General features: G+C 37.4%; 2 protein-coding genes across 7 annotated transcripts in view; one reads left to right on the plus strand and one right to left on the minus strand.

Moving 5' to 3' along the window:
* Nucleotides 1–14920, plus strand: part of LOC121371392 (ryanodine receptor-like) — a 129535-nt gene extending 114615 nt beyond the window's left edge. For all 5 annotated transcript variants that reach the window (XM_041497252.1, XM_041497254.1, XM_041497253.1 and 2 more), the window contains 11 exons: nucleotides 4032–4131; nucleotides 5022–5108; nucleotides 5728–6215; nucleotides 7140–7200; nucleotides 7564–7710; nucleotides 8399–8530; nucleotides 9245–9401; nucleotides 10062–10126; nucleotides 10630–10730; nucleotides 11191–11242; nucleotides 11719–14920. In XM_041497252.1, coding sequence (XP_041353186.1) covers nucleotides 4032–4131; nucleotides 5022–5108; nucleotides 5728–6215; nucleotides 7140–7200; nucleotides 7564–7710; nucleotides 8399–8530; nucleotides 9245–9401; nucleotides 10062–10126; nucleotides 10630–10730; nucleotides 11191–11242; nucleotides 11719–11814 — 1486 coding nt within the window. In that variant the 3' untranslated portion in view covers nucleotides 11815–14920. The remainder of the gene's footprint in view (nucleotides 1–4031; nucleotides 4132–5021; nucleotides 5109–5727; nucleotides 6216–7139; nucleotides 7201–7563; nucleotides 7711–8398; nucleotides 8531–9244; nucleotides 9402–10061; nucleotides 10127–10629; nucleotides 10731–11190; nucleotides 11243–11718) is intronic.
* A 554-nt stretch (nucleotides 14921–15474) lies between these two features.
* On the minus strand, nucleotides 15475–24009 carry LOC121372369 (neuroglobin-like). Of its 2 annotated transcripts, none has more exons than XM_041498672.1 (4): nucleotides 23965–24009; nucleotides 17685–17791; nucleotides 16778–17018; nucleotides 15475–15973 (listed from the first exon to the last, which is right to left on the minus strand). In XM_041498672.1, exons 2-4 carry the CDS (start codon nucleotides 17774–17776, stop codon nucleotides 15821–15823), a joined length of 486 nt encoding a protein of 161 aa, XP_041354606.1. In that variant the 5' UTR covers nucleotides 17777–17791; nucleotides 23965–24009; the 3' UTR covers nucleotides 15475–15820. The 2 variants fall into 2 exon arrangements, with proteins under 2 accessions (XP_041354606.1, XP_041354605.1); XM_041498671.1 differs by lacking the exon at nucleotides 23965–24009 and adding an exon at nucleotides 23701–23892.
* Nucleotides 24010–24229: the final 220 nt, after the last annotated feature.

Raw genomic sequence — 24229 nt, forward strand, 5'->3', positions numbered from 1 at the left:
CGGTTGGTTGTGTGTGCCGAGGGGGGTTGTCTTAAACGACTGCCCCAGTTTAATCAGCATTTGTTATGTCGGGCATGTCGTTCTTGTTGTTTTGAACGCCAGTTTCATATCTCTGTAAATTGGTCCCCCTCCACGTGGGGGAAGGCTAAGAAGCTGTCAAAAGACGCCGAGCGTAAGAGGATGATTAGACGTGAACGGGATGGGCAGAGCACAGTGGCAACCTCCGGGGTCGTGCTCCATACCGACTTGCCGTCGGTCGGCAAGTCGGTGTCCAGTTCAAAGAGCTCGTGGACAAGTGGTAGGCGCAAGGGCGCCTCCTTGTCTGTTCACCATCTTCATGGTGATACCAGTAAACCCTAAGCGCCGCTTGGCACGGAGGGGGCGCTGTTGCTCCCTGCTTCGGCTGAAGGGAAGGTTTCTTCCAGGTCGGGCTCCGTTCCACCTGGGGATTTGCTTTTGCCTCTGTCGGTGGAGGCGGTGCCTGTTACGGTTGTAACGGGGGCGTCAATTGGAGGGAGTGCAGTCGTAGCAGGAACGACTGTGTCTCTCAGTTCCGACTCCCATCTTGCTGATGGGGGCAGGGTTATCGGTCCTTCTGTGGAGGGGTCGATTAGCTCTAGAATGAAGTCCGCTTCGCGATGCCGTTTGTCTCACCAGATTTCTGGTGCAGGGTTGGTCGTGGCATCCGAGGGCACCGAGCCACTTAGCGAAATCGCGAAGTCTCACAACGTTGTCTCGGTCACGGAGCCAGGTGGCGTTGTTTCGGGTGTGACGCCATTGGGCGTCCCTTCTGTTGTTGGGGCACCTGTACAGCGTCATCAACTTTTAGATCGTTCGCATGTGACTACGTCAACTGGGTTGGCTAATCCACACGTGGTACGTTGGGTTCAGAATTCGGCGCAGAATTCGTACGTGTATGAATTTCCTGACGGTCCGGTTCAACTGACACCACCAGTCCCGTTGTCTGCTTCGGCAGGGATCAGGGAAACTGCAGCTTTCTTGGGTGTGCCTGTGTCTACACCGATGGTCAATCCGGACCTGTCAGATCAGGGTAGAGGTTCCAGGCGTTCAGGGATGGTCTCAGCTGGGATTTGGTGATACCATTGGGGCCTTGGTTCATTCTTCCGATCCAAGAGTGTCTAGTGGACAAGTGTATGTCCCAGGCCGTTCCTTTACACCCACTTTCTCCAGAGTTGGTCCTGTTTACCGATGCTTCCCTCGAGGGGATCGGTGCACACCTTTTGGATCAACATCTGTCAGGGGTGTGGACCCCTTCAGAGAGGAGTCGTCACATCAACCTGTTGGAGATGGAAGCAGTGCGTTGCACTTGTCTCCATTTCAGGACTGTTATTCGACATCATCGAATTTTGTTGAGGTCGGACAACATGTTGGTTGTTGCTTACCTCAATCGGTGGGGAGGCACCAAATCCCTGTCATTGAGTCTTGCGGCTTTGGAGATTCTGGAATGGTGTGACGATTGGGGAGTGGTGTTATCGGCCAAACACATTCCTTCGTCCGTGAACGTCTTGGCGGACGCTTTGAGTCGTCGTTCCCCGGTTCAGACGGAGTGGATGTTGCACCGGATGGTGGCTTATCGAGTTCTTCAGTTGTGGGGGAGTCCTCAACTCGATATGTTTGCCACTCGCCTGAACAGTTAGTTGCCAGTGTTTGTATCGCCGGTACCAGACCCACTGGCACTGGAATATGATGCTTTGAGCATGGACTGGACGGGACTGGATTTTTACGCCTTTCCCCCTCCGGTTCTGCTTGGCAAGGTTCTGGCAAAGATCAGACAGCAACCTTGTCATGTCACGCTCGTAGCCCCGAGTTGGGCAGCTCAAGCCTGGTTTCTTCTGCTCCTGTCAGAGACTGTGTCGGACAGAGTAGCATCCGAAGCCGGAGGTTTTCTGACTTCACGCATGGCGGTTGTCGGCGTTTCCCTCCGAAACCGAGACTTTTCTATACAGGTTGCTGAGCCCGTCTCCTCTTCGAAGCGCCAGTCTACAGAGAGGGTCTACTAGTGTCTCTGGCGCGCTTGGGTTCGTTGGGCGACTGAGAGGGACATGGATCCCTTGTCGCCTACTGTTAATGACTTAGCTGAGTACTTTCTGGCTCTTGTCCAAGAAAAACAGCTGAAGGTGAGAAGTCACCAGTCCATTTTCACTACTCTGAGGCAGTGTGGACGTCAAGATTTCTCAACGAATCTCGTGTTGCATGACTTGCTTAAGTCGTTGCAAAACACTGTTGAGAAGCCTTCCATTTTGCCTAAATGGAATATTTTTTTGGTTCTGCATGCACTCAAAGGCAAGCCCTACGAGCCTTTGAAATTCGCCAGTCTTCGTCATTTGATGTGTATTAGTGAGATTCGTGCTTTTTTGCATGATTTGGTGGATTACAATACAGACGGGTCAGTTACGTTACGTACTGATCCTGTTTTCGTGGCTAAGAACCAGGTGCCAGGGGAAGAGTTTCCTCCGGCCATCATTCAGTGTTTATCTCGTACGCTTTCTGCAGATAATTCTGATAGACTTCTTTGTCCGGTGCGGGCTTTGAAATTCTATTTGGAGCGTACTAGAAATCTCCGGCAAAACACTAAGAGACTGTTTATCTCTTTCACACACCAACCAGGAGACATTACGAAGAATGCTTTGTCGAGATGGATTGCTGCAACCATCAAACTGGCATATAAGAAGGCGGGTGATCATGTTCTGCAGAATTTTTCCGTTCGACCTCATGAGATTTTGGCGATTTCTGCTTCCCTTAATTTCCATGATTCTTTGGACATTTTCACGGTCATGAGTTCGGGGTTTTGGAAAGGTCGACACACATTTTACCAGTTTTATTTCCGTGATATGGCTGTTGGTCCGGACGGAACTCGGCGGATTCAATCAGTCATTGCAGGGCAGTAAGTCATTTCGGTGTGCAGGGCCACGAGTAGGGGGCGACCCTTATTTCCGTCCGGTCGCTAGCGGCAGTCTTTCTGGGAGATAGTTCTCCACCTCCTGTTTGGAGAGTGGGGGGTGGATGGTTGACTATCTGGGGCAGTCGAGTGTCTTTTACCATTACTTGGTGTGCGGGTTTCCTCACCTTGTTAACTTGGTTTACTTTTAATTGGGGTTGTAGTTCTTCAATTTAAAAGTCACTTTGACATTTTATACCTCGTATGATGTGGGTTGCGTTTTCACTGTATCATTACTTGAGACGAACACTACTGGTTGAATGGGTAAGTCCTCCTTGTTTTCTTACCTCCTCCCTTTAATGTTAAATTCTCGTGCTTTAACGGTGTTATATCACGTCTGTTATAGCATTGTTGTTGTGCTAGTACGGTAAGTTGAATAACACTATTAGAAAATTTGTTTCTAATTTTCATTATTATTCATACTTACCTAGTACTAGCACAACAACCGTTACCTCCCACCCGCCCCGAGGGAGGTCTTTTTTGATTCAGTCATTCCGGACTTTGAATCGATAACGAGGATATACGGTCTACCCATGCGCGGGTGTAGGTTATACATCCGGCAAGGGGAGATAATTCTGCAGTGGAGGTTATAACTCAGGGTCGCATAGCATTGTTGTTGTGCTAGTACTAGGTAAGTATGAATAATAATGAAAATTAGAAACAAATTTTCTAATTAAATTTGAAAAATTTAATCGTAATTGAAATTTCTTACTACCGGTAATTAGAAGTAGAGTATGAATTGGTGAATAAACTGAGTCTATTTTCATATAGCCAGTTATGTGGTCAACCCTTTATATTCAGGCCCTTTGGAACTATATCTGTAGGTGAGCATAAACTCTAGTGATGGGGGCATAGTCTATAGGGGAGGAGCAGAAGCCACATTTTTATCTTTATATAGAGTAGAAAAAAACCCTATGTTTTCGTTCTCAAGTGGGGTGGTGGGTGGAGCACAGGTTGGTTTTTATTGTTGGCTTAACTGAATCATTATTATAAAAATGTAGTAAACAATCTACCATGTTATTTTGTTAATTAATATAGATTTAAATCCAAGACATTTTGTTATATTTTATAGAGCTGCTTCTGTGGTGGATCCAGTCACTGGGGAACAACAGCAGGCCACTGAGGAAGAGGAACAAGAAGCACAGGCCTTTGATTATGGCAAATATATCCTGGTATAAATTTATCTCAGTAGGGGTGGGACGTAGTATAGTAGTATAGTGCTCACTTGATACCCAGTCAGTTTGGTATCGATCACCATCGGTGGACCCAGTGATTACGGCAAATATATCCTGGTATAAATTTATCTCAGTGGGGGTGGGACGTAGTATAGTGGTATAGTGCTCACTTGATACCCAATCGGTTTGGTATCGATCACCATCAGTGGACCCATTGGGCTAGCTCTCATTCCAGGCAGTGCACCACGACTGGTATACCAAAGGCTGTGGTATGTACTATCCTACCTGTGGGATGGTGCATATAAAAGATCCTTTGCTACTAATAGAAAACTGTACCAGGTTTCCTCTTTAAGACTAAATGTCAAAATTACCAAATGTTTGACATCTGACAGCTGATGATTAATAAATCAGTGTGCTCTAGTGGTGTTGTTAAACAAAAAAACTTTACTTTACTTTATCACAGTGTTATATATTACAATATTAAACTGAATTGATCAGTATCAACTTTTCAGTCTAAAAATTGATGAAAAGTACCCATTTGCTGTAATAATTAATCATTTGTATATCATTGTTCTAAATAGCGGATCTGTCAACCAGTAAATGTTTCAAGGAATGAGATTCACCCTAAAGCCAGTGTCCAAGGACTTCAGATACCTGGTGAAGTCCAGGGCAATGGCCTGGTAGGGAATTGCATGGGGCAAAGCCTCCTTCCCCACTAAAAAATTATTATGTATACTGTATTTGATATATTTGAAGGCCTCCAGTAGCAATAATTAATCATTTGTATGTCCTAAATAGAATGTTGTACCGTGTTGTATGGATATTACAATTCTCTGTTTGTAGATGTTGACAGAATTCTACATGAGGTTTTTTTTTTCTTTCAACAGAGTTTGTTTGCAAGAAACTTCTATAATTTCAAGTACTTCGCTCTTGCACTAGCATTTGCAATCAACTTTATTCTCCTATTCTACAGGGCAAGTATCTAAAAATTTGTTTGAAAGATGTTTTAAAAAACAATTAGCACCTACATGTGTAAGTGACATTTTATTCATTGATCAGGGATTTTTTTGTTTAATGAAAATAAACCGATATTTAAAAAAAAAAAATTCTGTTCCACTAAATATTGGTTAAAACTGCTTCTACCACTCCACCCCGTCAGTGATCCATTGGGCTATTTCTCATTCCAGCCAGTGCACCACTACTGGTATGTCAAAGGTTGTGGTATGCACTATCCTGTCTGGGATGGTGTATATAAAAGAGCCCTTGCAACTAATAGAAAAATAAAGCGGGTTTCATCTCTAAGACTATATGTCAGAATTACTAAATTTCCAATAATTGATGATTAATAAATCAATGTGCTCTAGTGGTGTTGTTAAACAAAGCAAACTTTATTTATTATAACACTCCACCTTCATTATGATTATTTTGTTAAAACAGCCTTTAGAAGAGTAGAATCATTATTGGAAGACCTTGGTATTTTCACTTAAAAAACCCAAAATATTAATGGCAGGAAAACAAAAAGATGTTCATGTTAAATTTAGCACAAAATGTTTATAAATTTGAAATAATATATTTCTTATATGCACTTTACAGGTTTCCAAGGTAATACCAGAATCTGATTCTGAGTTTGATGAACCAACAAATGGAACTGAAGAGGTTGATGATGCTGACATTGAGGAGATAGTTACAATTGAGGGTAACTTTTCGTACCTGGAGATTGTGATGCGCTGTTTGGCCATCATGCACACACTGATATCTTTCTCCATGCTGGTTGGCTATTACTGCCTGAAAGTGCCTTTAGTCATATTCAAACGGGAGAAGGAGATTGCTCGAAAACTTGAGTTTGAAGGTCTATATATTGCGGAACAACCAGGAGATGATGACCTCAAAGCTCATTGGGACAAACTGGTGCTGAGCACACAATCATTTCCAGAAAGTTACTGGGATAAGTTTGTCAAAAAGAAGGTTCGGTCCCGCTATTCAGAGCAGTATGATTATGAGGCAATCAGCAATCTGCTAGGCATGGAGAAAGGTGACACCATTACCGCAGAGACAGAACAGAAATCTCGACTTCCTGCTTTGTAAGTAAACAGCCATTAAATAACCATTATACATTATGTAATTCAGTACACAAAGACTTGATCATGTTCAGAGCCCTTTACATGTTTGCTTGCGATCTCAAGTTCCTATTTATACAGGATTAATGTCAAATGTTTTACATAAAAATTTACTGTATTATACAGTCAGTGTAAATGTTCTTTTTTTTGGTTCTCATGAAGAGGCAGTCGAGTCTCCAGGACTTTATGCCCAGGATAACATGTTAAACTTTAATTGGATATAGGCATGCATATGTATATAACAGTAAATGTAGAGAACAATTGCAGGTTTTTTTTCTTAAACAGGTGTATCATTGATCTTAAATGGTTTCATGTTAAACTTTAATTGGATATAGGCATGCATATGTATATAACAGTAAATGTAGAGAACAATTGCAGGGTTTTTTTCTTAAACAGGTGTATCATTGATCTTAAATGGTTTCACATTAGCCGTAATGTTTACCATCGCTGTGGTATACATTTAGAGTAAATGTCCGTTTAGAAGGGTGTTTTGGCTTGTGTGGTGTATATTTAAAGTGGGCCAAAACATCGTTGAATTTCAAGACTTGTTTCCAGATTGGGGCGGGATTTAGCTTAGTCGGTTGAGTGCTCACTGGAGGTGCTTGCATCACAGGATCAAACCACTTCGGTGGATCCATTCAACTGATTTTTTTTTCTCATTCCAACCAGTTCACTACAATTAGTCAAAGGCTGTGGTATGTACTTTCCTGTCTGTGGGAAAGTGCATAAAGATCCCTTTCTTGTTTGACATCCAGTAGCCAATGATTAATTAATCAATGTGCTCTAGTGGTGTCGTTAAACAAAACAAACAAACTTTCTTTCCAGATGATAATTTCTCAGTGGATTATTGTACTTTTCAGATCTTACTTATTTTACTTATTGTTTCAGCCTGACGAACATCGACTGGCAATATCAGATCTGGAAGTGGGGAGTTATTTTCACTGATAATGTGAGTAGACAATGTAAAGAACCATGGAATTAGATAAATTTGATAATGAAATGTACTTGTAACTCAACCACTGGCGTAGCCAGTATTTTATATTGGGGGTGAAGATGGGGTGGGCAACCCACGCTATGTATGTATGATTTAAAAAAAAATTAAATCACTACACCACTGAACTCAACTAAGAAATTGTATACTTATTTTACTCATTTTTGTTTTAGCTACAGGCTGACACAAAGATGTCCGAAGTAGGTATTACGTATAAAAAAGATATTATGGAAGAGATGAGATATCTTGAATTAAAGCTTGTAGCTTGTTAAATCATTTCTGTGTTGCATTTTAAAAATACAATCTATGAATGTTTTTCAGTCCTTCCTCTACATAGTTTGGTACTTCATATTTTCCGTTTTTGGCAACTTTAACCACTTCTTCTTTGCGGCTCACCTACTTGATGTGGCCATTGGCTTCAAGACACTGCGAACCATCATGCAGTCAGTTACACACAATGGGAAACAGGTATTTACTATTTTTCTTAAACAGATTTATTTAACATTTTTAACTGAATTATTAAATTATAACTTACTTTGGATTGTTTTATTCTAATAAATTAGAGTTCACAGCATAACACAAACTCTGTTTTTACTGGGATGGGATGTAGCACAGCTGGTCTGGGATCGATCCCCATTGGTGGGCCCATTGGACTATTTCTTGTACCAGTCAATGCACCATGACTGGTATATTAAAGGCTGTGGTATGTGCTATCCTGTCTGGGATGATGCATATAAAAGATCCCTTGCTACTAATGAAAAAAATGTAGCAGGTTTCCTCTCTATTACTGTGTCAAAATGACCATATGTTTGACATTCAATAGCCAATGATTAATAAATCAAAGTGGTCTAGTGGTGTCGTTAAACAAAACAAACAAACTTTTAGTTTTTACTCTGGTGAATGTTAAACCTGTTTAAACCAGATCGCCTCAGGGACGTAATATTTATCTGATTTAAACAGGATCCAGTGTTTAGAGGGTCGCATTTTAGAATTTAAAACATTTGGGTCCATGAAACTTGGTCAGTTTTGACAGATGATTCTGGTTTGTTCAGGGTCCAGTTTACACAGAAAATTAATTCAATTTCACCCATTAAAATCATGCATTGTTTAGTGTCCTGATTTTGTTTTTGATACATGTACTATCTCATCATTTCAGCTGGTGTTAACAGTGATGCTGTTGTGTGTGCTGGTATATATTTATACTGTTATTGCATTCAACTTCTTCCGCAAGTTTTATGTTAAAGAAGAAGATGGTCAAGTTGACTATAAATGCCATGATATGATGACTGTAAGTTGTTTTATAAACATATTCATAATTTATAGCTGTAAATTTAATTATATCCTGGAAAAAGGGTTTGTCTGTATCCATTAATGTTGCAGTCTTTGCCAAGAACAACATCAAGGCAAGCTAAGGATCATTCTCCTAAAATGGTGCTAGGAGACTGATTATTAATTTTCAAATGACTTATTTTTTTGCAGTTGGGCAATTTCTTACTCCAGCCAGTGCACCATGACTGGTATCTCAAAGGCTGTAGTATGTGTTGTCCTGTGTGTGGAATGGTGCATATAAAAGATCGCTTGCTGCTAATAAAAAAAACTAGCCCATGAAGTGGCAACAACGGGTTTCCTCTCTCAATATCTGTGTGATCCTTAACCATATGTCTAACGCCATATAACCGTAAATAAAATGTGTTGTGTGCGTCGTTAAATAAAACATTGGTTTCTGTCCTTGTTGACAATAGGTAGTGATATATGATATATGCTTGGCACACTTTTGCCATACATCAGGGATGCACTTTTTCAGCATTTTATCCATTTCATCTCTTATATTTGTTTTGCAAAAATAATTTGCATAAAATATATTGGATTTGATCTTTAGACTTTACTGCTTAAAAATGACTTTTATTTGATTATGGTACAGAGTTTTCAGCTTTTATTTGTAAATGGGCATCACTACCATGATACATTCATTGTCTATGATTTCCGATGTGTTATATTTCAGTGTTTTGTTTACCACTTGCACACTGGCGTTCGGGCTGGTGGTGGCATCGGTGATGAGATTGAGCCAGCGGATGGTGATGCATACGAGATGTACAGGATTCTGTTTGACATCACCTTCTTCTTCTTTGTCATTGTTATCCTGCTGGCCATCATTCAAGGTAACATTTCTTTCAGTTGAATCCAGTTAGCTCGAATCCCATCTGTGTTCACCCCATCGGCTAATTTGACCTAACCATTTGGTCAACAACATGTAAGTGTAACTTGGGACCTCGTTTCAAACATTGCAGGGTATTCGACCCTTCTGAGTTCGACCCAACAAGATTCTACTGTATATTTATATATATATATATATATTAATATTTGTTAATTCACGTTATTGTCTTCTATATATCAATTATTGAATATAATAAATATGCTCTTACTAGGTAATTATTTTCTCAATAAAAGTTGATAAAGTTGTTAGAATCCCCTTTAAGTGTTGTAACAGGGGTATACATAAAAGCTAACTTTAAATCTTCTGTTTTTAGATATTGAAGAGAATTTAAAATATTTACAAAACCTTTTGGCAATTTTGTGTTTTGTCATGCAATTTCATATCACCTATTGCTGTACATACATTTTAAATACCTAAAAATTGTCATCTCAGCTCTTGGTAAATGTCTTTTAGTCAATTGTATTTAAATGTTCAAATGTATGTGTTACCTTTTGATTCTGAAAATCACTTGAATCTACAATACATTAATTAAAGTTTTTGTCAAAGTTTCACTGAATGGCTGAATTGAAGCTAAATATATTTTACTTTAAAAAACATTCTTCAGGTTTGATCATTGATGCCTTTGGTGAGTTGAGAGATCAGTTGGAACAAGTCAAGGAAGACATGGAGGTAAGACTGATGCATTTGTTATCCAATATTTGATTGAAAATTAATTCTTCCTGTGATTTGATAAAACTGATTTCCCCATTGTAATAGGTTAAGGTTTTCACAGTTACTGAAATCAATATTTCTGGGAGCAGGTCTACTTGCCCCAAACCCCAACTTGCCCCAACAGTTTTTTTTTAATATTGCTAAAATTCAGAGTTATAGATTACACTTGTTTTTCTTAGTTAAAATAAGTTGTTGTAGTTCACAGGTTAAACATGTTCCACTCTCAATGTTAGTTTTGTACAGTTGTCTGTGTGTTGAAGTCTCCAAATAAAACATCCTTCAAGATGTTTGTTAATTTTTAAAATGCATTTTTGCATGTACAGACTAGACAACAATATCATGTTATTGTTAGAACATGTTTTTTGTGTGTGTGTTTTTTAAAGTGATGCATGTAAAATTGTTCTTAATTTAATGAATATATAATATGTGCAAAGTTAATATAAAATATGTCTTTCTTCCAGTCCAAATGCTTCATATGTGGAATTGGAAAAGAGTATTTCGACAAAGTGCCACATGGCTTTGAAACCCATGTCCAAAATGAACATAATTTTGCAAACTATATGTAAGTATTGTCTACACTGGAAATATAAATAATGAATCGTCTAAATTTTGTCATGACCATTTTCATTTATTTTTAAAAATGCTCATCAAAATAATCAGCTTGCTGATTTTAAACTTATGTTGTTGTTGTTTTTCATAAAAACAAACTACATGTAGTTAATGGCAAATCTTTTTATAGCATTTTTTTCTAATTTAATTGATTTAATTTTAACATTAAATTTTATAGTTTAGTTTTTGTTTTACTATAAACATGTCAGAAATTAAAAACAATTTGCTTTAAGAATCCATATAAAGAAATATATTTAACAGTGTAAAAATAAATTTGTTAATAGTCAAACTGAAGATATGAACCTTTTGCCATTTCATAAATATGCTTACTTAACTTTGTTAAAACTCACTTGTTAATAGTAAAACTAAATATGTGAAGCTTTTGTCATTTCATTTATTCCTATGGATTTCAGGTTCTTTTTGATGCACTTGATCAATAAACCAGACACAGAATATACAGGACAGGTGAGATAACGAGATTATACCTACTATTTGTAGACACATTTTAGGTCATATGGACTGAGGGATCATGTGACCTATTATCTGTTTTCGTCCAACATTTGTCAGGCTGGTATGGTGAAGTTTACTGATGTTGTATAGAGAAATACATTTAAACTGTTATTTCTTTACAACTACCGCGTCATTTCCAAGAAAATTTAGTGGAAAAGTGGGGTAAGCAATTAAGCTCCTGGGCATCTTGTTTAGTATTACCGGTATAATTAGTTCCTTATGTTTGAACTGTTACCAGTTACAGGAGAACATTAGAATTAGATGAATGTTTTCCTTTAACAAACATATTATTTGATAAAATATCTAAACATTATGTTCATGCTGTGAGCAACAAATAATGGTGTTTCTGAAAAATACAAGTAAGTAACAAAATTAACTGTCTGTATTATTTGTTTTATTCTTATTGTTAATATATATTTTTTTCTTTAAAGGAAACCTATGTTTGGGAGCTATATCAACAGCGATGCTGGAACTTTATTCCTGTTGGAGAATGTTTTCGCAAACAGTATGAAAATGAAGTATCTTGACAAGTCTAAATTCAGCTTTTGTATATTACTGACTCCATTGTTGTGTCACAATTTGCTGTGAATCCTTTCAAGAGAAGATACTACCACATTTTGTGTGACTGAAACCAGTTCAGTGCAAATCTTGTACACATTTTAAATTGTTCTGTTAGATTTTGCTGTGAACCCACAACGAGGTATGAGCACATTATTTTGGTTTTCGTTAACCTCAGTTCAATGCAAGTCATATTTCATTTTCACCTCAGAAGATCAACAAGACACTTATTAACATTTTGACTTTGATCAATAGTTTGTGCCTTTTTGATCTCCTTAAAAATACATGGACAAATGTCACTTTTCCACAATACATTAATTTTATGAGTCCCATGAAAATGCATAATTTATAGTATATTTAATATAATTTAATATAGAATGGACATACAAATGTGTATGTTTGATTAATATTAGATCTCATTACCTGTTTGTTGTGCAATATTTTTTTATAGTTGACCTTTTTGATAACATGGACAGAGCAAATGATTTTGCTTTTTGTGATATAAAAGTGACTTGGCTAAGACATTTCAGCTTACGGTGTATGTGTGTGCACTCAGTATTTGCTTGATATGATGAATATTAATATAATGAAACAGCTTAATGTGTCACTTTGAAGACTGGTGTATGAAGGATTGACTCGCCACATATATAGATATATATCTAATTTAATTTTTAAAAAATACAGTTTTGTATTTTATGTGTTTGATTATGATTCATCCAACCTGTTTTTATGTAGGTAATATGGTATTAATTTTAGATTTAAGTAAAAAAAAAAATTATAATAGCTTTTACAAGATATTCATAAATGTGCATGTGCCAAATTTGATATTTTTTGTTTGATGATTATTTTGCAATAACTGAAGTTAATCTGTTTTACTTGTGATTGTGCAAAGATGGTCAGGCTTGAATAATTTAATAAATATGTATTTTATAATGTGTTTTTTTACCACCTTTATTTCAGTTGAACTTTTTCTTCATTATACAAAACATAAAAAAACTGAACATTTTTAAATATGAAAGAAGTCTTCATTTGGGTTGTAATATAAAAGTCTTTGTTGCAATCTTATAGAAACAAACAAAAAAACCCACTTAAAAAAAACAACTAAAATACTCTAGGGACACTCAAAAACCAGGTTATTAAACATTTAAATATATTTGTATTATATTTGCTTTAATCTTTACAATTTCTTACAAAATCTATACTTAGACGTCAAGACCAAAAACTAAAATTCAAAATATTCCATTTAATAGCTATAATACTGATACTAGTTTGTGGTTGAATAAATAATTTGCCTTAATTTGTTTGTATGTACATTGTACTACAATTGTGAAATATATATATGCACATAAGTTTGTTAGAATGTACATGCATATATCATATGTTTATTAGACTGTACTTGCATATAGGTAATATATTTGTGTTCAGTCAATATTGCTTCATATTTATATACCTATGGAAGTGATCTACTACTACTGACAAATAAAACCTTGTTATGCTTCAAATTATTTTTACAACCTGCGTTAAGATTTATTGTAAATATGTAAGAATTGCATTTAATTTATTAACTGGGGTGTGCAACTGGTTTTCCTAATATGGATTGATTATTGTTATGCGTTATCTAATTGTCAATGTAAGTTATAGATTTGCAGTGTTGTTTTAGGAAAAATAAGTATATTATGGTATGAAAATACACTGTCATATTTTAACTGAGAATACCCATTCTAAAAATAGTTAGTTTTTTCTGTACTTTTAGTCAGAGTTCTCAGAATATAGGATTGAGTAATAACAATTATAAGCATTTTTATCCAAGTTAAGACTATTTGGAACTGTTCTACTGACCTTGCAATATTAGTATATCAGGACTTTTTTGTGAATGGGTCCTTCATGACAGAAGTATTTTAAATTTTTGTCATTACCAATAATTTTTCTTGGTTGTTTACACCTTAGCTACTTTTACAATTGTTTTTCAGATGAATATGTAATCTTTTTATGGTGCAATAAAGTAAGCTTTTTAGTTCACTTGTGATGTAGTATAGTTAGAAAAATGTGTTGTGCAATATTTATTTATTGTTTTGTTTTATTTATTATTTTTGAAAAGTTTTGTGTTGAAGTAACATACTGTCTTATTCAAGTGCATTGCAGCTCTGGGGAAAACAATACTGATGTGTATGTACATGAGATTTTATGTATCTGTTTTTCTTTTCTTTATTATATGTGCTTAATACAAAAAAAAATGAAGCGGAGTGTGGAATTCCCTGTTTGAATACCTGTTGTGTATATCTTAATAGTATTTGGTTAGTTGAAAGGAAATGCTACAACTTTTAGATATCAGAAAAAAACATGAAGTTTAATACAAAATTATTTTTGGATACTTTAATACACATATATGGTTGGGAAAATGTTTAGCGTTGCTTACAAAAAGTTCCCTAGAAGAGTATGGAAAGTTATTAAGACTGTATTTTGTTTTTATTTTATAACTACAGTCCTACTTTATGCTTTAAAGAATACATCTTACTACTTTTCTCATTTTTGTTCAGGATATTTTTGTTATATTTGTTTGAATAAGTGCTTTGAATTATTTTTATGTTTGGATAAGATATTTTTCTGCTTGTATCAAAATAAGGTTCAAGTATTTTGGTATAGGAAGGCAACTGAGGAATCGGGTAAAAGACTGAAGTTTCATTTCTTGTTTTCCACTCTCAGTATGTTATTTATCTTTCTTTTTTGAAGAAGAGAAGAGTTCTTAATTGTGGCATATATTATGTATAAAATCATTGGCAATGTGTGGTGTTTGTATACTGTTAACATCCCGATTTAATCATTTGTCTTAATCCTAATTATTAATGTATGAAATGTTTATTAACGCAAATAATTGGTTATTGATTAATTACCTGCTGAAATGCAGTCTTCCTGCCGCATTTGTAATTTCTAGAAAAGTATTTGTTTAGGTCTGCACAATAGACAATGGATTGTTACCGTGTGAGATTGCTGGATTTTTTTGTCTAACAAATCAAAATTAAGCTAATGATACAGCTGTGTCATTCTAAAAAATTTAAATAAATTTTGATTATGAAACATTTAGTCTTGTTTTCCTTAACATGCATTTGTAATGCAACATTTGAAAGCATGGGCAATGGGCAAGTTGATGAGAGACCTAGGTGCCAAGGATTTGGTATCAAAATTGTAAATGGGCAGAATGACAGTCATGCTTGAGATAAAGATATTGGTTGTGAAGAAAACTGCTCGAATATATAACAGAAAAGGTTGTACTGTAATATTTATATTCAGATGTTTGGAACCATGGCATAAATTTTCTTCATTTGAGATATGAACAAGTACAAGAACTATGATATAGGAGTGACAATCCTACAGGTGTTGCAGGAGGCATAAAACATCCTGTTACGGATCTCCTGGGAAAGTGGCGGTCCTTCAAAGGATGAGCACCTGATCGTGGATCATGGAAGCAATCATGACTTTGCTGGACGTCCTTTTAACTCTACTTTGTGCAGAGATACGACTTTTTCTGTTTTGTCGTCCACATTTATCATCTTTAACATCTTGCCAGCCCTGGTTATCATCTTTGTTATTAATTGAACATTAGAATTATTAATTGAAAACATATCATCATGTGGCTTGCAATTTTTATGACATTAAATGGATAACATGTGGCAATAATTTAAAATTTAACATTCTCATGAGTGTGTAAAGCACATTTACACACTTTTTTTTAAATGTTCAAAAAGTATTTTAATTCACTTTTTTCTCTCGTATCCATAAAAACGGATTACCGTGCTGATCTGCTATCTAATGTCTTGTATAACCAAAACACAAGCTCTTATATTTCATTAACGTCTAAATGCTGCGTGCATTTGCCCAAAACCATTTTTCCTCTATGGATCTGCATCACCTACTGCTGTATGCACAATATATTGCTGTGTTCAAAATGCAGCATACTATAAACTCCAACAGTTCTGATTATGCGTCCTCCTTTTTCGCTTGTTGGGACATCCCAATCTTCATATTGGTCTCTATGATACCGAACAAGACAACCCATGCTTCCTTTACTTCTGGAGTGAAATCTGATCCCAGTTTACGCTCCAATGCGTAATACAGACATTCACCAAAAGCCTATAAATAGAATTTAAAAATCCAAAGAAGATCTAATTAAATTACACCCCATCTCGCCAAAACATCGCGGCTTAAATTGTGTAAAAGTATATCAGTTTATAAATGGAACCCCCCCCCCCCACCCCCCACCATATATATATATATATATATATCGGTCAAACTTATGTAAGAAAAAAGAAAAACCAATAACATTGCTGCGTAAAAAATCTACCAAAACGGTGCTGATAAAGTCAAGTCATTTGGTTGTACGTACACATTCTGAATAAGCTATCATAGCGCACACCTTTCTTGGGCGCAGGTTCTTACCACTACGAACATGGCCGTACGAGCTCTCATTTTAGTAGGTGGGCAAGTGGCTTTTGCCCGAATTAAACGAAAATACCAGAATATGCATAACATTTATTCATATTAGCATTACTACCAAACAGCTATATAGGGTTGCAAACGAATCACTACGCATTTTTACATGGATTACAAATAATTATAAGGGTAGAATGATGGACATCCATAGTAAAAAGGTCTCAGGTTAACACAAATTCCCCGAATATCTGTATAATTTTTGCCCGATTTTGAGGTTTTACTCTAGCATTGGGGGGGGGGGGGGGGGTAAGTTGCCCCTCCCCCGCCCCTGTCTCCCGTATGACTTCCATCTCCTTCGTCCGAGACAGGAAAAACTGGTAAAATATTATCAACCTTTGATATTCCCGCCTTGGCTTTACCGACATATTAAGGTTTAATCAGTTCTATAAAAAAAACTACCTCCATGTTTAAATAACTTTATACATTACAGAATACGTTACTTACATCAAAGTATTTTGTGATGCCACGTGTGTGATGCCTCCCTCCTAGTTCTTGAAGAAACGGTACCAATGCTGCCAGGTCCATGAGGTCATTCAGACTTTTAATCACATTCGCTATGGTTTCTTTGAAGACCATCTTCAAATGAAAGCAGAATTTCTCGTTTTGCCTGAAATTTTCTAGTGTAATTTCATCATTGTCGTGGAAGTTAAACAAATCTTTTGCTGTTGGATACTTTGAAAACAGTCTGCAAAGACAAGAGTACGAAAACATAATACATAATATATTTATTTTGATGTACGTAAATTATGAACTGGATTTGGATACGATTATTTGTGGGAAAAGTATGACCCATGTATGTTTTGTTTTAGTATCCATGTTCTGCTATAGTGTGATATGATCTGCACTACAAAATGAGTAGTTATTGTATTATGTTCCTCATATTCTCTAAGAGGTGCAGGGCAAACTGTCGCACTTCTAGGTTTCGAGAACCCTAGCCATAATTAAAATGACGAACATATTTCGCCCGTCAGATTTGAAGGGGAGCTATAAACAATAATACTGACTGACAGACGTTTGCTATCTACGAGGATTCGACTGTTGTGTTTAATTTTAAAACTTTTACTGTTTAAAAAAGGGATTGGGAAGTGCTACTGCCATTCGCTTGGTTCTGATGGCCTTGCACATAAAACGGACACATTATACTATTATTATATTCTTATATAATAAATAATATATGATTTCTTGTTAATTGAAGACATTCCATAAAATATTAACAGGTATCTACATTTGAGCCTCCTCCCAAATGTAAACCTTTTGTTTGTCCTCTTTCTGAATGACTGATGATCATGACGATTCACCAGATCACAATACTGACAAATAATATGCATTAATATTAAATCAGTATAAATACCTGAAGTACGTATGGGCGCCATTTTCTAGGAGATCGCCTTCTTTAAACTGGTCCCACGAAGAATGAAGGAGTTCGATATGTTTATCCTCCATTTGTACAATTTAGATCTGCAATAATACATAAACATTTAATTATTTAATGCCATTTTTTGGAATTGTTGAACGTCCTCTATATTCTTTTAAGCTATCTTTGATGTAACAATGGAATTAATTTCCATGCATATTCATCTAAAATAGATTAATGCGGTCAGTACAGGACATACAATCACCAGTATTTATTACTCAGGATATGCAGCTGTACGGATTCAGGAGTTGGGTGGGGTGGGGGAGAGGTGCACATCCATCGTTACGGTTAACCACAGGACATTGTAACACCACCGTTTCGCTTCATACTATAAATATAAAAAAAATATATATACTACTCAAAAGAATTTAAGGGTCAAAAATTTATAACCAAATAAGTTTCAGAGTGTATTAGATTGATGATGTAAACTACACCAAAAATTTAATTTATTGTTCCATATTTACAAAAAACCACAAATAAACGTCACTGTATACAAGAAAGTCACATGACATGCTGTCAAAGTTGAAGGTTGTCAAACATGGATTTTACACATTAGAACATTCGTTTAATAGTGTGTGAATCCACCCCTGGCGCGAATACACTCGACACATCGTTGCCTCATGCTGTTGATCAGACGTCTGAAGAACTCTTGGGGAATGGCCTGCCACTCTGCCATAAGAAGTTGACCCAGATCATGAAGGTTGGCCGGAGGGGCATGGTTATCCCGAACTCTCCTGCCTAATTCGTCCCAGGCGTTCTCTATTGGGGCCAAGTCAGGCGAATATGCTGGCCAATCCATCCTGGCGATACCTTGTTGTCTGAGAAAGTCCGTTACCACCCTGGCGCGGTGGGGTCTGGCATTGTCATCCTGCAGAACTGCCCCGCCGCCAATCTGCTGAAGGCCTGGGAGAACCAACGGCCGGATAATCTCATTCAGATAGCGGATTCCATTCAGATTGCCATCCACCACATAGAGGGGGGTCCTGTGGTGGATAGAGATACCGCCCCACACCATGACGCTGCCACCACCGAACCGGTGACGTTGTCTAACGTTAACATCAGCGAAGCGCTCCCCAGGACGTCTGTAGACACGAACCCGACCGTCGTTGAACTGGAGACTAAACCTGGACTCATCAGTGAACATCACTCGACCCCACTGAACACGTTGCCACCGCAGATGAAGTGTGCACCAGTGACGTCTGGCCGTTCTGTGACGTGGTAGGAGTGGTGGTCGAACAGCCTGGCGACGGCAGCGTAGATTATTGGCTCTCAGACGATTGCGTATGGTTTGATCAGACACTCGAGTTCCAGTCGCAGTTCGCAGATTGTCACGTAATCGGCGTGCAGTGGTTGTGCGTTGACGTAGAGCCATATTGGTGATGTAGCGGTATGTAGTGCTTCGAGGTCTTCCCGAACGTGGACGATTTCGAACAGAATTCGTTGCTTGGTACCGTTGCCACAGTCGGCCAACGACACTCTGACTGACACCAAGTCTCAGAGCAACATTTCTTTGCGTATTGCCAGCCTGAAGCCAAGCAATAGCCCTTCCTCGATCTTCGATAGTCAGTTGACGTTGTACCATTGTCGAATTTGGAGTGTGCACCGTACACGAACGCAAGCTCCAATTATACGGAAATTCAGCATTGGGAACATGGAATACACATGCAAAGCGTGCAAATGAAGCGCTTTGTGAAAAAGCAAGTTATGGGCACTTAGCAGACCTTTCGCTTTCGCCCTAATTTACGTGCATGTTTTCGCCATTAGAACTAGTCGACAGTGTCAATGACAGTGGATTTTAATTCATTTATGGGTTGCTTAGACCCACTTTCGTCAAAATGGAACAATACCATGCGTGACATTATGGTCTAGCTAATATAATTGACATTCAGAAAATAATGTCGAAAATATCGTCTGACCCTTAAATTCTTTTGAGTAGTATATATATAATATATATAAAAATGTTTGTTTTGTTTAATGACACCACCAGGACACATTGGTATATTAATCATCGGCTATTGGATGTCAAACATTTGGTAAATCTGACATATAGTCTTAAAAAGAGGAAAGAAATCTCAATAGGAGTTGTATAATTAAAGTTTCCCAGCGTTATAACCGAAGTGGAGCGGGATATAGCCCAGTGGCAGTGCACTCGCTTGAGGTGTAATGGGTCGTCCGTGATGGAACCAGGTTATAAAGCACTAGCTTGTGGCTCGGTCGGTCTAAGATCGATTCCCGTCAGTGAACCCACTGAATCTTTCTCGTTCCAGCCAGTTCACCACGACTGGTATATCAAAGGCCGTGGTATGTGCTCTCCGGTCTGTCAAAAGGTGCATATAAAAGATTCTTTCCCACTACCGGCCTCGGTGGTGTCGTGGTTAAGCCATCGGACATAAGGCTGGTAGGTACTGGGTTCATAGGCAGGTACCGGATCCCACCCATAGCGAGTTTTAACGACTCAATGGGTAGGTGTAAGACCACTACAACCTCTTCTCTCTCACTAACAACTAATCCACTGTCCTGGACAGACAGCCCAGATAGCTGAGATGTGTGCCGATGATAGCGTGCTTGAATCTTAATTGGATATAAGCACGGAAATAAGTTAAAATTAAAAATGGAAAAATGTAGCGGGCTTCCTTCCTTCATAACAACACCAATCTTCACCCAGCTTGTCCTTCAGACCTGTGTCCGATCGAACACTTTAGATCTATCTTCAGAGGTAGCAGAAGCAGTTACATATTCTATTCCCTAGTCGTGGGAAAGGGTAGTCCCCTGTATACCCACTCTAATGAAAATAGCAAAGTCGGTGCTATATTTAAAGACAAAATATATTACCTTTATCATTAACAATTTATAATTAAAATATTCTTAAACGATGAACATACAGGTTACAGCTAGTTCAAACAACCTCGTTTATCTACACACACGTAGCATCATTCAGTTACCTTCAGTAGTACAGATAAATGTTTTAAATACTGTATTAAAGTGTATCGTATTTCTGTGTGTCCTCAATAAGCGACCGTACTATAATGGTTCACTCTATATCGTGTACGATCTTGACCATTAGCCCTACTTAGGTCACGCTATTTGACGTTTGTCAAATTAATACTGCGACTAAGACACGTCTTAGCCGAACAAAGAAACTTTACGAATGAACCCAATACAAACAGTCGTAAATAAAATACTTTTGTAGATGAAATCCGAATCGTCTTTTAGTAGATAAATTGTGTACAATAGGCTCGAGATTAAAATATACATTTCACAATGCTGGTTAGATTGACTAAGGTGTGTGAAATTGGCAACTCTACTGGACACTCGTCATACAATGTACTCCCAGTTAAAAGTACTACCCCAAGTTTGCTGCCATTGTTGACATGTTGCTGATTAACAAAGACGTTTTAAAGACTATAATTACATATTAAATATATTTTACTGTATAATATATCAGTGGCTGTTTATTAAATGTGTTTCTGGTCGCAGGCCCGTAGCCAATGGAGGTCGGTCGACCCCTCCTACTGGTGACTTTTTTTAATTATGCCCCCGGACCCCTCTAAGCAACTCGGGCGCTTCGCGTCCTCGTATGAGGCACTTCGGGCCTCACTATAAGCCTAAACTACCCCCCTCCCCTCTCAAAATCCTGGCTACGGGCCTGGGTCGTCCTAATGTTTGTGCTGAGATACACTTCATTTTATTTCCTAATATACGGTATATTTTTTCTGTTACGTTCGAAATTATTGGGAGTGGAACTCGAGTTTGGGTTATTTACAAACATTGCACGTGTATACATGTATGTGTATGTGTATGTGTATGTGTATGTAAATGTAAATGTAAATGTATATGTATATGTATATGTATATGTATATGTATATGTATATGTATATATATATGTATATGTATGTATGTATGTATGTATGTATGTATGCATAGATGCATGGATGTGTGTGTGTGTGTGTGTGTGTGTGTATGTATGTGTGTGTGTGTGTGTGTATGTAAAACACGTATATATGTATGTGTGTATGTACGAATGTACGTACGTACGTACATACACACATACACACATTCACACAGACAAACAAGTACACACCAACACACACACATTCACACAGACAAACAAGTACACACTAACATACACACCTACGCTCGCACGCAGACGCGCGTACGTATTTCTTCAATTTGACTACAGCAACGTGCATGACATTCCGAAAATTTCTTATTTTCACGTTCCTAGATGTACTGACGATGTACTAGTGTGTGATATTCATCACAGGTTGGCAGGTTGCCCCGCACCTGCACTCGAGGAGCGCCTTACTAATTATTTTAATATCACATTACTCGATAATTTTCCAGAACACAAACGTTATGTTTACAGGTATGAACGCGACCGGTTGAAGAACAAAGCATGTTAACTGAATGAAGACAACACATTTTAAAATAGTCTTCTTAACCGGACACAAATCAGACACAATAGGTGGGGTTTTCCTGTCTACACTCGCACAGGTGGTATGTAATGTAGATTTATCACTGGCGTTGCCAGAATTTTATATTGGGGAGGGGGGACCCATATTGGGGGGGGGGGGGTTGATTGGGGGGATGGACCCGGTGGCCCCCCTACCACCCTCGCTACGCCACTAAGATTTATAATAAAGGTTTTTTTCTTCTTCTTCTATGTGCTGTAACTTAAAAGAGATACCTACAGTACACCAAACTAAACTATTGATAACATTCACTATATGACGATCTATCCTAGACATACAGTCGACCAATATAGTATACCCTCGCACACGCGCGCGCATACAAACACTACACACATAGAGGGGGACGGTACGTAGCTCAGTGGTAAAGCGCTCGCTTGATGAGCGAAAGGTTTGGGATCGATCCCCATCGGACGGGCCTTTGGGCTATTTCTCGTTGCATCCAATGCGCCACGACTTGTATATCAAATGCCGTTGTATGTGCTATATTATCTGTAGGATGGTGCATATAAAAGATCCCTTGCTACTAATGGGAACATGTAGCGGGTTTCCTCTCTGGGATTATATGTCAAAATTACCAAATGTTTGACATCCAATGGCCGATGATTAATAAAATCAATGTGCTCTGGTGGTGTCATTAAAGAAAACAAACTTTAAAACAAACTTTACACACATAAATAAATGTTAAAATTTAGAAACAAAAACAAAGGAAACGCAAACATACTGACTATAAGCATTCGTTAACAATAGATTTTAGGATTACTTCGGAGATTTGTGGGGTCACCAGCCACCCTCCCTCAACCTTGGATCCAAGCCTGGTGTATTTTAGTTTTGCCTATTTAAACGCAATAAGCGAGACTTATGTTTTTCATGTTCGTATAATATTTCATATCAAATTTTATAAATTTTATTTCAACTTGGTTCGTTCAAAATTCGTCGATGAAATATATATATATATATATATATATAGTAGCATGAAGTAAAAGATAACTTCTGTATATAAAAGAAGAAGAAAACAATAGACAAAAAGATAAACCATTGTTTAACACGAAACTCCATTAGCAAATCATTTACTAAACGACCATTGCGTGCACTTAACCATTAGAAACATCTGCTCAGTTACGCATGAAGAACAAATATATATCTGTTCTGGTACCCGAAACAATGCTGTCTATTTTTTAGATCTAGAAAAAGGGTTCAGGCAGTAGGTGGTATGGTACTGCTAAATTCTTTATTTACGAATAAATAAATAACATTATAAATTACGTTCAGAAACGTATCTGCATTACCTTAACATTACAAATGATATAAGACATTAAACAAAAAAAGATCAAAAGAAGGAGACAAAGAAGAAGAAGAAAGAAAAAACCCAACACCAACAACAACACTAGCAACAGAAAAACAAACCAATCCCCACTACTTCCGTATTTCATTAAAATGCATAGAACATAAATAAACTCTCTCCTTCTCAAGCACAGACCCACCTTTTGATATATTGAATTTGATACGGTACTTCACATATCGTAAATGTAACAAACTCAAATCCAAAACGAATTACTTTTGAAACAGTTCAACAGCAAAGTTCTATTAATTTAAAATGTTTCATATACATGCATTAACAATATCCACACGTGTGGAGATACATAAAGCAGTTGAAGACAGCCGTGACTTGTGTTAATATATTTAGTTTTAAATGCCGTACTTCTTACATGCAACACCTTAAAAAAATTGAGAAAATGAGTTCCTACCTAGTCGTGAGAAGTCTGGCCCCAGTGAAATGAAATCACCCGTAACTCGGCGTGGAGGTACGTTGTATAGGACAACGACGCTTCTTACACGCGATCTATACTTCATTTGCTTCCTGAACCGTTACATTGTCAGCTGACGAAATACTAATGACAAAAACTCACGCTTTGGCCATTTTAAACTTAAGTTTAATCGTTCACCTACTAAAAAAAATGGTTAATTTTTAAAACTGAATCTGCAGTTTATTTATGAAACCCGCATTTCGCA

This window comes from Gigantopelta aegis, chromosome 4, assembly GCF_016097555.1.
Source record: "Gigantopelta aegis isolate Gae_Host chromosome 4, Gae_host_genome, whole genome shotgun sequence".
NCBI classification, from domain to species: Eukaryota; Metazoa; Mollusca; class Gastropoda; order Neomphalida; family Peltospiridae; genus Gigantopelta; species Gigantopelta aegis.

What these genes read in the sequence shown, in the direction of transcription:
- LOC121372369 (XM_041498672.1), bottom strand. Translation starts at nt 17,776, where the DNA reads ATGGAGGATAAACATATCGAACTCCTTCATTCTTCGTGGGACCAGTTT. An exon ending in GGCGCCCATACGTACTTCAG is followed by an intron (nt 17,019 to 17,684) that starts GTATTTATACTG and finishes TTGTCTTTGCAG; the next exon opens with ACTGTTTTCAAAGTATCCAA. An exon ending in GCATCACAAAATACTTTGAT is followed by an intron (nt 15,974 to 16,777) that starts GTAAGTAACGTA and finishes TTCTATTTATAG; the next exon opens with GCTTTTGGTGAATGTCTGTA.